This window comes from Hippocampus comes, unplaced genomic scaffold, assembly GCF_001891065.2.
Source record: "Hippocampus comes isolate QL1 unplaced genomic scaffold, H_comes_QL1_v1.1 scaffold174, whole genome shotgun sequence".
Classification (NCBI taxonomy): Eukaryota; Metazoa; Chordata; class Actinopteri; order Syngnathiformes; family Syngnathidae; genus Hippocampus; species Hippocampus comes.
The window spans coordinates 1,684,522-1,696,246 of record NW_017805983.1 but is presented as its reverse complement, the minus strand read 5'-3'; the positions used below and the strand labels follow the sequence as shown (position 1 = coordinate 1,696,246).

Sequence of the window (11,725 nt, the reverse complement as noted above, 5' to 3'; positions counted from 1 at the left end):
CGGATATGGTTATACAATGCGGCTCAGATCCGGGCCGAATGCGGCCCGGATCATGGATGCCAGACCCGGGCCACTGCAGGACCGTCATTCATTGCGGTATGTGGGCCGAGTGTCGTGCCGTGTCCGCGCCAGAGCTGGGCCAGACCAATTTTGCTGACTGGGCACAGTTTTTGTGGGTTTTTTTTTTCTTGTTGCTACAAAAAAAAGTATCGGCGAACATTTACGACCTTGAACGAACCCTGACAAACTCTGATGTGAACACAAAATTCTCTGCCTTCGAAAACACTGCCAATTGTCTGCCCTCATAGGGACTTTAAGATCATATCAAATGTGCAGAGATAAGAAAGTGGCATCCATTTTTAGCGATCCGTGGTTTCACACATTCGTCATCGGACATGCCCGCGGCATTTGAAAGTGGAGACAAAGGCTTGATGTCGCACGATTTTGAAGACGTTTCTTTACTTTGTGATTTTGTTAACCATTTTAATTTGGCAAGATTGTAAACAACACTCTTCTCTGGTGTGGTGGTGTGTCAAATTCTTTTTGTTTGTCGTGCTTAGAATGTCAGCGGTACATGCTCTTTTTTGGCTTTAACACCGAGTAAAATTAAATGCACGGGTTTGAGCTGGAACTCAAATAGAGTTAATGTTGTTCCAATAATGACATAAGAGGGCAAATTGTCACGTAATGCGGCCTCACGGCTTCCAGGGTCGCACGCCTTCACATGTATTAAATCGCAACTAAAACAAAGGAGATTAAAGAGTTGTGAAATGGTCTGGGCTCATATCACAGTAGCTATGTAACAGATTTAAAATGATCCCCTTTGCTCAGATTATAGGAGGCAAAAATCATAGGAAGCCTTGTGTCTGAATTAGTTTAGTTTATTCGAACATTTTCCCGGACTTTGTGACCCATTCACTTTGGGTCATTCGAGAACTAGAACAGCAACACTGACACTCCGGAAAATCCAGCGATTGTGTTGGTCCGATTGAAATCAGAGATCCATTTATTTACTATTGCGGTTGTCCTCACAGGTGAGACAAACCCTATCCCATCTGACTATGGGTGTGACCAGTCCAGGGTGTCAGCAGTCCATCACAGGGCACATAGAAACAAACAACTATTCACAATCACAGACAATTTAAAGTCTTCAATGAACCGTTGCATATCACAGAAAGCGGCTGACCCCGACTGACTGTGAACAAATAACAGGCGGCGACACGAACTTGGTGAGGGACCCTTCCACACTTATCAACTAGCTGCAACGGAAAAACTGCGACCTCCCACCCTAATTGGTAAGCAACTTCTTGAGCCACTAAATATACTGCACAGTATTATTTCTAATTGAACAAAAACAACATGGCAGAATGCCTTGCTTGCTGGACCTGTATCATGAAAATGCAAAGACAAGAAACAGGCAAGAAATAAAAAGGGTGGCTATTTGAGAGACCCCCCCCCCCCACATACACCACACACACACACATGCATATACTGTATATATGTATATATATATTAGTTCTGCCAAGTGATTCAAAATGTAAACTAATTAATCATACACTGTAATTAATAGCGATTAATGAATTTTTTTACTTGTACTATTTTCTACAAAGCTTAGAAGTGATATTTGAAAAACAACTCTTAAAACTTCTCGCTGACAGATTCAGTTCTGCCACAGTAGTGCTTCAGCTAGAGGGCGCTACAACACCAGTATGGTTGATTCATGCTGCAATTTGAGGGGGGTAAGTGTGTTCAAAGCCTGCTGATGGCTTGCAGATTAGATCAATGCTTTCGAACCGCTACATATTTACTTCCAATTGCCCTTCTTCAATACGAACGTGTACATTAATTGTAGTAAATAAAGAATTTCTGATCAAATATCCCATGGCACACCTGATGATCCCTCGTGGTCGGGAATAAGTGACATCCAAAACGTGACGGAAAACAAACAAGAGAACATTAGTGAGGGGATTTTTTTTTACCTTAACAATTATCCTGACGCGTTATGATTACCTTTATTCTCCACTCGACATTAAACAGAATGACAATTTTGCCGAAGTAAAAGCTCACATTCATAAAATCCCGCACTTTGAAACACGAAAGCAATTTATAGTAGCTGCCAGCCCCTGTGACTCACTGCCTGCATAAATAGGAAAAAAAAAACAATTACAAAAAAAAAAAGATAATACAGTCTGCGTCGTGTGATTCTGCATTTATTGGCATCATTGATGTTTAGGTGCAACTTGAAACAGGAAGCCTAAAGCAACTCTGTATTTGCTTTAGGTTTCGAAATGTTCCACTTCCTCCACGTCTTTAACATCCGATGTCACGTTCCTCCTCAACCGTCACCTAAAAGATAAGCGCCCCAGTGTACAGTCTAATGCGAAGAAGTGCTGCCTAATTGGCGACCTCACACGTGTCAATCTTGACGCCAGGTGAAGTGACAGTCAAAGGAATCGTGTTCATATGGATACCGACCTTCATCAATTATGTCGTAGCTGGTCGTGTGTTACGCTGTGCGGTTTCATCGTCTTACTCTAAATGACTCGTTGGTGAAGAAATCCATCGACTAACATGACATCACTTCAGATCCACTTCCCTATTTGCTCCAAACAAAAAAGTTCAAGCTTCGACGGTGTGCATTCACTCTTCTGCTTTGCACCAGCACCAAGCTCACGCCCAGACTCAGCATGGGGAACTTGGCGGCCAACGAGGGACTCTCCGTCTTTGTCATTGTGAGAATGCTTCACTCGCTAAAATGTTTTATGCGCTGACGATTGATTTTAAGGTTCATTTTTGCTTTCTAGCAGAAGCCTAAACGTTCTGTGCTAATTCCGGCCGTCTCATCATTATGTCTACCTTGTCTAAGGCCCCATTTCTAGGTGAAGAAAAGCAGAAGAACACCTTGAAACAGTAACAGTGTGGGGGCAAGCGTCACTCTTTGGGGTTGTTCTTGTTCAGCTGGAACTTGGAAGGCCCAACAGTTTAAAACGGCGTTAGTACAAAACCGTCAGGCTTCTATGACAAAGCAAAGAGGAAAAAAAGGCAGGAAAAAAACTTGTTCGAACAACTGAACATTTTTGGGCATTAATCAGAGGCATTTTAAACGATGTGTGCTGACTCCTGTATGACATGAGTTTGAATTTAGTTCACTCGCAACACAACCGTAAACCAGTTCTAAGATTGGGGTGTATTTCGTTAACTTTTTAAAGGCTTTTTCTACCCGCTATAAGTAACATGTACGTCGCATGTAACATGGTATTTGTTCTCAGTCGAACCAATCGCATATTTCGTCTCGGGGCAACACTTCGAGGTAGCCAGATAAATGCATGAACGCAGCCTAATTCATTAAAACTGTTAGAATGAAAGCAGTGTTATCAGATGAAGTCAATGTGTTTGTTGTTGTCTGCTTCAGCTGGTTTGGCTTGCCATTAACGCCTTCCTCTTCGTCCATTTCTACATGGCCTTTCTCGTCGACAAATGGTTCTACACTCGTGTGCTGCTCGGGGTGAGTTTGCAGCTCGTTCCTACGTCTTCATCCTAGTGCCACATTACATCTCAAGATTCACTTCAGTTTCGCCACTTACATACTTTTATTGGAACATTTAGGACTACCTCAGTTCCTTTCCAAAAATTAAAACAAATGGTCTAACATGTTGGGGAAAGGAAACGAAGGTTCTCTTTTAAAAAAAACCCAAGTAAATGGAGATCATTTGCCATTAGCTGGTAGTTTGATTCCACTGGAGGTAATTAAAGGCAACTTGAATTTCCAGCAAGCTTTGTCCTGGGCCCGAGCTCCAGCCGCCTGTCTCAACTTCAACTGCATGCTCATCCTGCTGCCCGTCTGCAGGAACCTACTCTCCTTCATGCGGGGAACCATCCAGGTAGCAAACATTCCATCTCTGTTCAGCCTCTGGGAATTTCTCTGTAACCGAATAAGCGTTTAGTTCTGCAGCCGCACAGCCGCTCGGCAGCTGGACCGAAACATCACCTTCCACAAGCTGGTGGCATACATGATCGCCTTTCACACAGGTATGGTTGTTGGCAGCTTGTGAACATGATGTGCATGCCGCGCCACCTCTTTGACCTTATGCTGTCCTCACTTTTTAGCCGTGCATATTGTTGCACACTTGTTCAACTTTGAGTATTTCATGGACGCTCAGCTGAACCGCAACAGCAGCCTTCTGCCCTTCATACTGTCTGAAATTGGTAACGGCGACAACGCGTCCTTCCTCAACCCAATCAGGTCCAATGAAACGGTGGGTGAAATGCTTCTCGCAAAAGGTAGTGGCCAAAAGTGTGCAGTCCTTGAACTTTTTTTTTTTTCCCCCCCAGAACCCAACAATCGTCATGTTCACCACCATCGCCGGTGTGACGGGTGTGGTCATCACGCTGGCCCTCATCCTCATCATCACTTCTTCCATGGAGGTCATCCGCCGGTCGTACTTCGAGGTGTTCTGGTACACCCATCACCTTTTTGTCCTGTTCTTCATCGGACTGGTATTCCACGGCTTTGGGTAGGAAAGCGCCTAAATCAAAGGTTGACTTTCTTCGGTTTTCATGATGTTCATCGATATTTGCGCTTTGCCGCTTAGGAGGATTGTGCGAGGACAGACATCGGCCAGCCTGACAACGAACGACCCACGCCTCTGTGCAGACCGCTTTGAGGAATGGGGAAGAAATGATTCGGACTGCGCGGTTCCAGTGTTTGCTGGAAACCCACCAATGGTACGCGACCGAGCCCGCTGACTTTCGATAGAATGCCTCATTTCATCTCGCATTTTTCCAGACCTGGAAGTGGATCGTGGGACCCATGATTTTATACGTCTGCGAGAGGCTTGTTCGAATCTATCGATCCCACCAAAAAGTGGTCATCACGAAGGTAACCGGGTCGCAAGTAGAAATGTGAAATTGCGATGTCACGAAAGTCCAATCTGACAACATGGGGCCTTCAGGTGGTGATGCATCCCTCCAAAACTCTGGAGCTTCAGATGAAGAGGAAAGGATTCCACATGGAGGTGGGCCAGTACGTCTTCATCCAGTGCCCATCTGTCTCCAGGCTGGAGTGGCACCCCTTCACCCTGACCTCGGCCCCAGAGGAGGACTACTTCAGTGCCCACATTCGAATAGTTGGGGACTGGACTCAGGCGTTGTATGAAGCCTGCGGGGGGGACAAAACGGAGCCTCAAGAGGCTTGGAAATTGCCCAAGTATGAAAACGCACTCTATCTTTTTGGTAAAGTGTCTCTGATTATGTTTGATTGCAGCTAGCAGCAGTTGTTGGGGAAGGCATCTATAGGGTTCATCTTCACTCTAGGCGGCCCATTGTGCCGCTGTAATTCTTGCCATTTAAAGAGAGCGTGCAGACGCAAGGGATGCTAGTCACCATCAATTGGAACAACCTGATCTGAGCAGCAGCAAATTGGGGTTGTGCCGCAATCCTGCTTGACAAAAAAAAAAAAAATCTGTTTGGACCAGAAAACATTAACCATGCACAACATAATGATTTGTTTTTGAAAACTTTTGCACACAAAAACAAACGAGAAAGATTTAAGCATGTTGCTATTTCGGCTGCTTGCCTCAGCTTTAAAGAAGTACCGTGGGTTATTCCAGGATAGCCATCGACGGGCCTTTTGGCACTGCCAGTGAGGACGTGTTTCGCTACCAGGTGGTCGTGCTGGTGGGGGCGGGAATCGGTGTCACGCCTTTTGCGTCCATCCTCAAGTCTGTGTGGTACAAACGCATCCAGAACAAAGACGTCTTCACCAAAAAGGTAAGACCGACATTGCCAAAGTCCACCAGGATAAAACGCTTAATACATTACAACAAGCATCCTTGTGAATGATCATTTTGAATGAAATTCAGGTACAAGCAAACAGGAAGTTCATTCATTATTTGGAGATAAGGATTTTTTTTTTTACCGGCAGGTCTGCATGAGTGGAGGTGCTCGTGAACAAAAATAGTCTTCTGTGAGAGTAAGAAGCATAAACATCTCCGTCATGTTCTTGTCCAGATCTACTTCTACTGGCTTTGCCCTGAGACGCAGGCCTTCGAGTGGTTTGCGGACTTGCTGCAGTCGCTGGAGAGCCAGATGGCGGCAAAGAGTGTGACGGACTTCCTGAGCTACAACATCTACCTCACCCGCTGGAAGGAGCAAGAGGTGTCCGGCACGCAGCAAATTTTGTCCTGTCTTCTGGAAGCAGATGCATTCTTTATTTAACCCAGTTTTTTTTTTTTTTTAAATAGGCGGCACATTTCTGGGTACACCACGAGGAGGAGAACGACCCAATCACAGGGCTTAAACAGAAAACTCTTTATGGAAAGCCTAATTGGGACAGCGAGTTTACTGGCATTGCATCCGAGCATCCTGGGTGAGATCACATCTATCGCTTTGAAGTCCAATCCGTGATCCAGATTCCAAAATGCGACTTTGCAATAAGCATCTTGAATTTGCATTTCCGCAGAACCAAAGTTGGAGTGTTCCTCTGTGGGCCACCGCAGCTCGGCAAGTCGCTGGAGAAACAGTGTTTGACCCATTCGGAAGCCGACGTCAAGTTCATCTTTAACAAAGAAAACTTTTAACACTGCCATCAACACCTGGGTCCATAGTCATCAAGATGTGTTCTAACATGCCTGTGAATACTTGCATGAATCCAGGTTGTCCTCTCGGGGCATTAAATCGATCGCAACTGGATTCTTCTAGTTGTCTTCGAAGACGTGATGTTTTGCCTCTCATCTGGGCAGCGACAGCCTGGGGGGGTTCCTCTATCTAGCCTTGGTGCCCGAAATCATGAAGCCATCTCTGACGCAAAGCTAAACGTCACGTCTTCGAAAACAACCAGATCCAGTCCAGTTGGGATCGAGTCGACGCCCTGAGAATTTTCTCTCAGGTAGCCTAAAAACGATTAGCTCACATCATCTTTTAACCAGGAGCGTCTCCTCGTACAAGGATTCTCCATAAATAAGGCTGCCGTCAAGCAAACCGATCTTTTCTTGATATTTTGCGGAAGCTCTGGCATCTAGCTCCCAGCAGATGTTTTGCAAGTGTGCCATTGTTGCACAAATGCAGAGCAATACACTTGGCGGTACTTTCCATGTTGGCGTTGTTCTGCTTTAGCAGTGCATCAATTGTTGGTTTCACAACTACTTCTGTTTTTCTCATTCAGTTGTCTCTCATGCACTGTTGCGACCCATTTCTCTCTCACTGGCCATCACACCACAATGTTCATCTGCAAACAGGAAAGCTTTCACTTCTTCCTTCAGACCCAGGTGCAACAGAGTTCACCAATTTGACTGAACAAAAAATAACCGGATTATCTACAGTAAAAATAACGGCAAATTGCCTCCAGCAGCATCTTAGAGCGAGACACACAGATTGATGACACCCTAGGTAAAATTTGGCGATCCAGATTGCCTGTTTTTGTAGTGAACTTTTTTCAAAATAATTATGAAAATAAAACTAAAGATTTGTTGGGGTTATAGCTGTAAACTTGTCAAATTTGCTTGCCAATAGGCCTTTAAAATGTAGAATTTTTGTTGATGCTTTTTCAGTAATCAATAGGAGCATGAAAAAACATTCTTTAAAAATGCTAATATTGCCACTTTGCGGAAAAACGAAATTTGAGTTACTGTTAAAATCCTTGGGCACGACTTTAAATTGTTCGAAATTATCATAAATGGAGGATTCAAATTGAATGAACATTTGAATTTTTTTGTGGATTTTTTTTCTCCTGTCTGTTTAGATCACTGACATCAACCTCCAAAAAGGTTTGAAAGCTGACTATTAAATTAGTTGAACAGCATCATTACAAAAACAAAAGAAAAAAAATACACACACACACACACAAAACTCCATCACAGGGATGGAAACAGTAATTGAATAAATCTAAACAAATACACCAGGGACGCTCATCAAGACGAATTTTCTTTCTGACATGTTACATGCCTACAACAAGAGACTAAAGAATAAGAATCGTTTTATTGTCACTGTAATGCGAACAACGAAATTTAATGTGCCCACCCATCTGCACTAAGTAGCCGTTTAGAGCTGCGGTATGTGGTCCAATTTTTTTTTCCCAATACGTACAGTACAGTCCTGAAAATTATACCCGTACTGTGCGTTCACAGCCTCTGTATGGAAATGGCACTTGGGAGATCCTCTTCTCGTTTCCAGAAACATGCTGCACTCTTGCGTTCTACGCGACGGCAACAGCAAAGACGCTGACCACGCAGTACATGGTGCGGCTTTCCCACCGCACTGTGGAACTAACTGCAAACACGCAAGGGGCATTACACAACACGCAAGTGGCATTTAAAATCAGCCTCGCTGATGGTTTTCATGTACCGTCCATAGCCGTGTCCCAGTAGCAGGAATTTGCCGTGTGGAGCCCAGCGCCAGTTTTCTGCATCAGGGCGCACGTAACTACGGAGAAACAATGTGATACAATTCATTGGGAAAGTATCATAAATATGACATGCAAAGAGACAAAAGAAGAACAGGGAGAAAAATCAGTGGTCAATTCAGTATGCTGTCCAGCATCAATGTCTCCAGCAGGATTCCAATACAGTTCAATAGAGTGTTACCGTCCGTGACTTACGTGTTTAATGTGCTCTGCGGCCATGCTTGTAACTCAACCATGCATTGGGTCATTTTCGTTCAAACATCTGTTGCATTAAGTTATTTTGACACCACATACATGGGTGCTCTTCATTCACCTATGCCATTTTGTATCATGTGTTAGCATTAAGCTAGCGGACATTAGAAATGATGTGGTCGTTTGAAAAACATGTAATTCTCTGTTTTAGGTTTAGTTTGACAATAAACAGCTTGAAGCCTCTTTCACGTGTCATGTGTCAGACTGCTGCTTGTGGTGAAATGAATGGAATTTGCTGCCACCATATTGAGCTCAAATCGCAATTTTTTTGCTCGCAAGTCAAAGCATAGAGTTGATCGAGTGACGTCTAGTATCGTGAAAATGTGCATGTCAGGTCATTCAATGCTCCCTGTACCATGGTACAGACTTTATCGAACATTTTTTCTGCTTCGGAATAGTACATATTTTACAAGCACCACATCCAAAGCTGAGTCATTAGCCACACACACACACGCACGCACGCACGCACGCACGCACACACACACACAAACAAATATCAACCACACATTGTCCCGTACATTTTAAGGTAACACAACATTTCCTCATGAAACACACCAATGAACTTATACTGTTTGCCCAGTTTGACCAGTTGTGTGAGGCAGCGCTCCACTATGGCGGAGGTCCATTTGTTCACCAGATTCTGGTTGTAGTCATCGCCGCCCACTACGTTCTCAATACACTGAGAGACAAGCACATGCATACACAAACACACACAGAGTAGATGTCAGATGACAGCACAGAGTCTATGACTCAACAGGGCAGATTGAAGTGGCAAACAGAGCTTCTTTTAACATATGCCTCGGGCCTTCTCATTTAGAAAAAAATAAAAATTGGCATGTAGTTAGTAACGGAATACGAATATTAATATGGAAGCCAAAGGAGTCAAAATTAAATTCATAAAAACAATGAAAAACAGACAAATAAATCATAAGGCATTATAGTGTAAAATAAGGTAATATTTAATTACAATTAAATATCACATTGATAATTTTAACCATGACACACTTTTGAAAAATACCTTCTTACCAAGTCAAGTTTTAATTTCATGATGAGCTTTTCCACAATGGCCTTTTTATTTCCACACAATGATTTGGTCTGTCAAACACATCACATGAGGGGGAGCCAGGGAAATAATTGGCTAACCCTTTACACAGACATGAGAAGCAGTGCTCGAGCCTTATCACTCACTAATACCGAGAAATCTGAGGGCCACGAGACAGAATGGCTGCAGGGGAGAAGCCAGTTTGAGAGTTACTCCGAGAAGTTGAAAATCATGTGAATAGTAACACAAGGCCATTTACATCAGCCTGAGAGAGGATTGCAGCAGCAGGTTGTGTGGAAATCCAGATAATAGTCCAGCATTGACGCGACCAAATGCTAATGCATAGTGGTGACCACACTCAGAGGTGCAACCCATTAACTTTGATTGACAGACCAAGTCATTGTGCTGAAAAACATCATTATGAAATAAAAAGGGCATTGTGGAAACCGACATTATGAAACAAAAATTAACAAAATGTTTTATTTAATAAATCTTGGAAAATAAATACATTATTTTAAAACATAAAACATTGTCAAAATAATCATTATATATATTAAATGATGAACAAAATAGAAAAGAAGAGTCAGAACATATTTCATCATAGTACCTTATTTTACAATTGCTCTCATTTATGAAACAGGCATATACAGTATTTCAAAAGGTTTATAATTTAATTTTGACTTTTTTGGGCTTCCATACATACTGCTCCTCTCCCAAAAATCTGCCATGTTAAATCTCACACAGGAGTAACACACACACACACACACACACACACACACACACACACATAGTAATTATGTCTATAAATTTCAATATGGTGTTGAAAAATAACTTACCTCCTTAACAATGCTATCGGCTTCTTCGGTGTTGAATGAGCCCTGAAAACAGTAAGATATGATGAATAATAATTTGAGTGCAATACTGTAGAAAATATTTTTTCTATCGCTCTTAAAGGCAGCCTACTATACATGCACAGACCAGTAGTAGTAGTAATGTACCGTTTTCCAATCCATGTATTAGGAATAATGGTAAAAGTGCCACAGCGTGTCATGATTGACGTTCCTTCGAATACACTGCACAGTACTCCTACGAACTTGGAGGCTGGCTCACTGATATTCGCAAACAAGCATTTAACTATTCCACCGCGATAAAGGAATGACACAACTACAAACCTCGTTATGATATTCGTCCATTTCGTCGTCTTTGACTCTTGGAACGTTCACACAAGTGTTGTTTGTGAAAATACAGCAAAGCCGCCGGGACCAGTCAACGACTTGCTGAGAAGAGCAATTTAAAGAAGGCGTTTTGTTCACTCGTGACATCTGCTGGTTGGAAGACTGTCGCGTCAACTTTTGATCCAGTGACTTCGTAACGACTTTTAAAACATTTGCATACCTCAGCAGGTCAACAAAAACACCGACTCGCCGATCATTTGTGCTGTCTTCGTCCGTCGCCACATCTGAGAAGAATACATAGGTGCAATCCCAAAATGTGTTTGTGCTTTTATCGCGCTGGCACCCACCTCCATCCAATCTCATCACATTAATTGAATTCTAGCCTGGCTGAATCTTGAATCATTAGTTCTTGCAGAAGTCATTATCCTTGAGGTTCACATACTTTTCCCACCTTGCACTTGACATTTACATCCGTTCAATTTAAACAAACATAAAAAGTTATTTGAACCGATATTAGCTTAATTGTTTGTCTGTTGTGACTTATGAGAAGATCGGATCAAATTTTATGACCAATTGATGCACAAATCCAGGACATTTCAAAGGGTTCACACAATGCTTCTTACCTGTATACGTTTCATGTCATTACATTGTCATCACGATCAGCCGAATTAGATGACGCACTACTACCAATACTTCCAGACAATAAGCGCATGTCGATGATTGTAAAATATTCCCCATCTGGATCTGTGCTTCTTTTTACATGGAGAGCGTGACAACCTTTGGCGCTTCTGGATCACACCGTATTCACCTTTTGCGCGTTACCTCACAGCCTTCGGAGCAACGCCCCCTCCGCCTTAG

The 11,725-nt window shown here is 43.0% G+C and overlaps 2 protein-coding genes across 2 annotated transcripts; one reads left to right on the top strand and one right to left on the bottom strand.

Annotated features, from left to right (window-relative positions):
- Positions 1-2,600: 2,600 nt before the first annotated feature.
- On the top strand, positions 2,601-7,830 carry cybb (cytochrome b-245, beta polypeptide (chronic granulomatous disease)). The gene is made up of 13 exons (XM_019891193.1): positions 2,601-2,732; positions 3,413-3,505; positions 3,771-3,881; positions 3,945-4,029; positions 4,108-4,256; positions 4,333-4,514; positions 4,593-4,725; positions 4,787-4,879; positions 4,953-5,206; positions 5,610-5,769; positions 6,010-6,156; positions 6,243-6,367; positions 6,461-7,830. Exons 1-13 carry the CDS (start codon positions 2,688-2,690, stop codon positions 6,576-6,578), a joined length of 1,695 nt encoding a protein of 564 aa, XP_019746752.1. The 5' UTR covers positions 2,601-2,687; the 3' UTR covers positions 6,579-7,830.
- Positions 7,831-8,072: 242 nt separating this feature from the next.
- LOC109528506 (dynein light chain Tctex-type 3-like) lies at positions 8,073-10,999 on the bottom strand. The gene is made up of 5 exons (XM_019891194.1): positions 10,865-10,999; positions 10,529-10,570; positions 9,206-9,329; positions 8,341-8,418; positions 8,073-8,265 (listed from the first exon to the last, which is right to left on the bottom strand). The coding sequence occupies exons 1-5, from the start codon at positions 10,883-10,885 to the stop codon at positions 8,192-8,194; spliced, it is 339 nt and encodes a 112-aa protein (XP_019746753.1). The 5' UTR covers positions 10,886-10,999; the 3' UTR covers positions 8,073-8,191.
- Positions 11,000-11,725: the final 726 nt, after the last annotated feature.

Excerpts from the sequence above, each read along its gene's own strand:
- LOC109528506 (XM_019891194.1), bottom strand. The coding sequence starts at position 10,885 with ATGGACGAATATCATAACGAG. Across the intron at positions 10,571-10,864 it reads TGGACGAATATCATAACGAG|GGCTCATTCAACACCGAAGA; the intron begins GTTTGTAGTTGT and ends TACTGTTTTCAG. Across the intron at positions 9,330-10,528 it reads CCGATAGCATTGTTAAGGAG|TGTATTGAGAACGTAGTGGG; the intron begins GTAAGTTATTTT and ends CTTGTCTCTCAG.
- cybb (XM_019891193.1), top strand. The coding sequence starts at position 2,688 with ATGGGGAACTTGGCGGCCAACGAGGGACTCTCCGTCTTTGTCATT. Across the intron at positions 4,515-4,592 it reads CTGGTATTCCACGGCTTTGG|GAGGATTGTGCGAGGACAGA; the intron begins GTAGGAAAGCGC and ends TTTGCCGCTTAG. Across the intron at positions 6,368-6,460 it reads ATTGCATCCGAGCATCCTGG|AACCAAAGTTGGAGTGTTCC; the intron begins GTGAGATCACAT and ends GCATTTCCGCAG.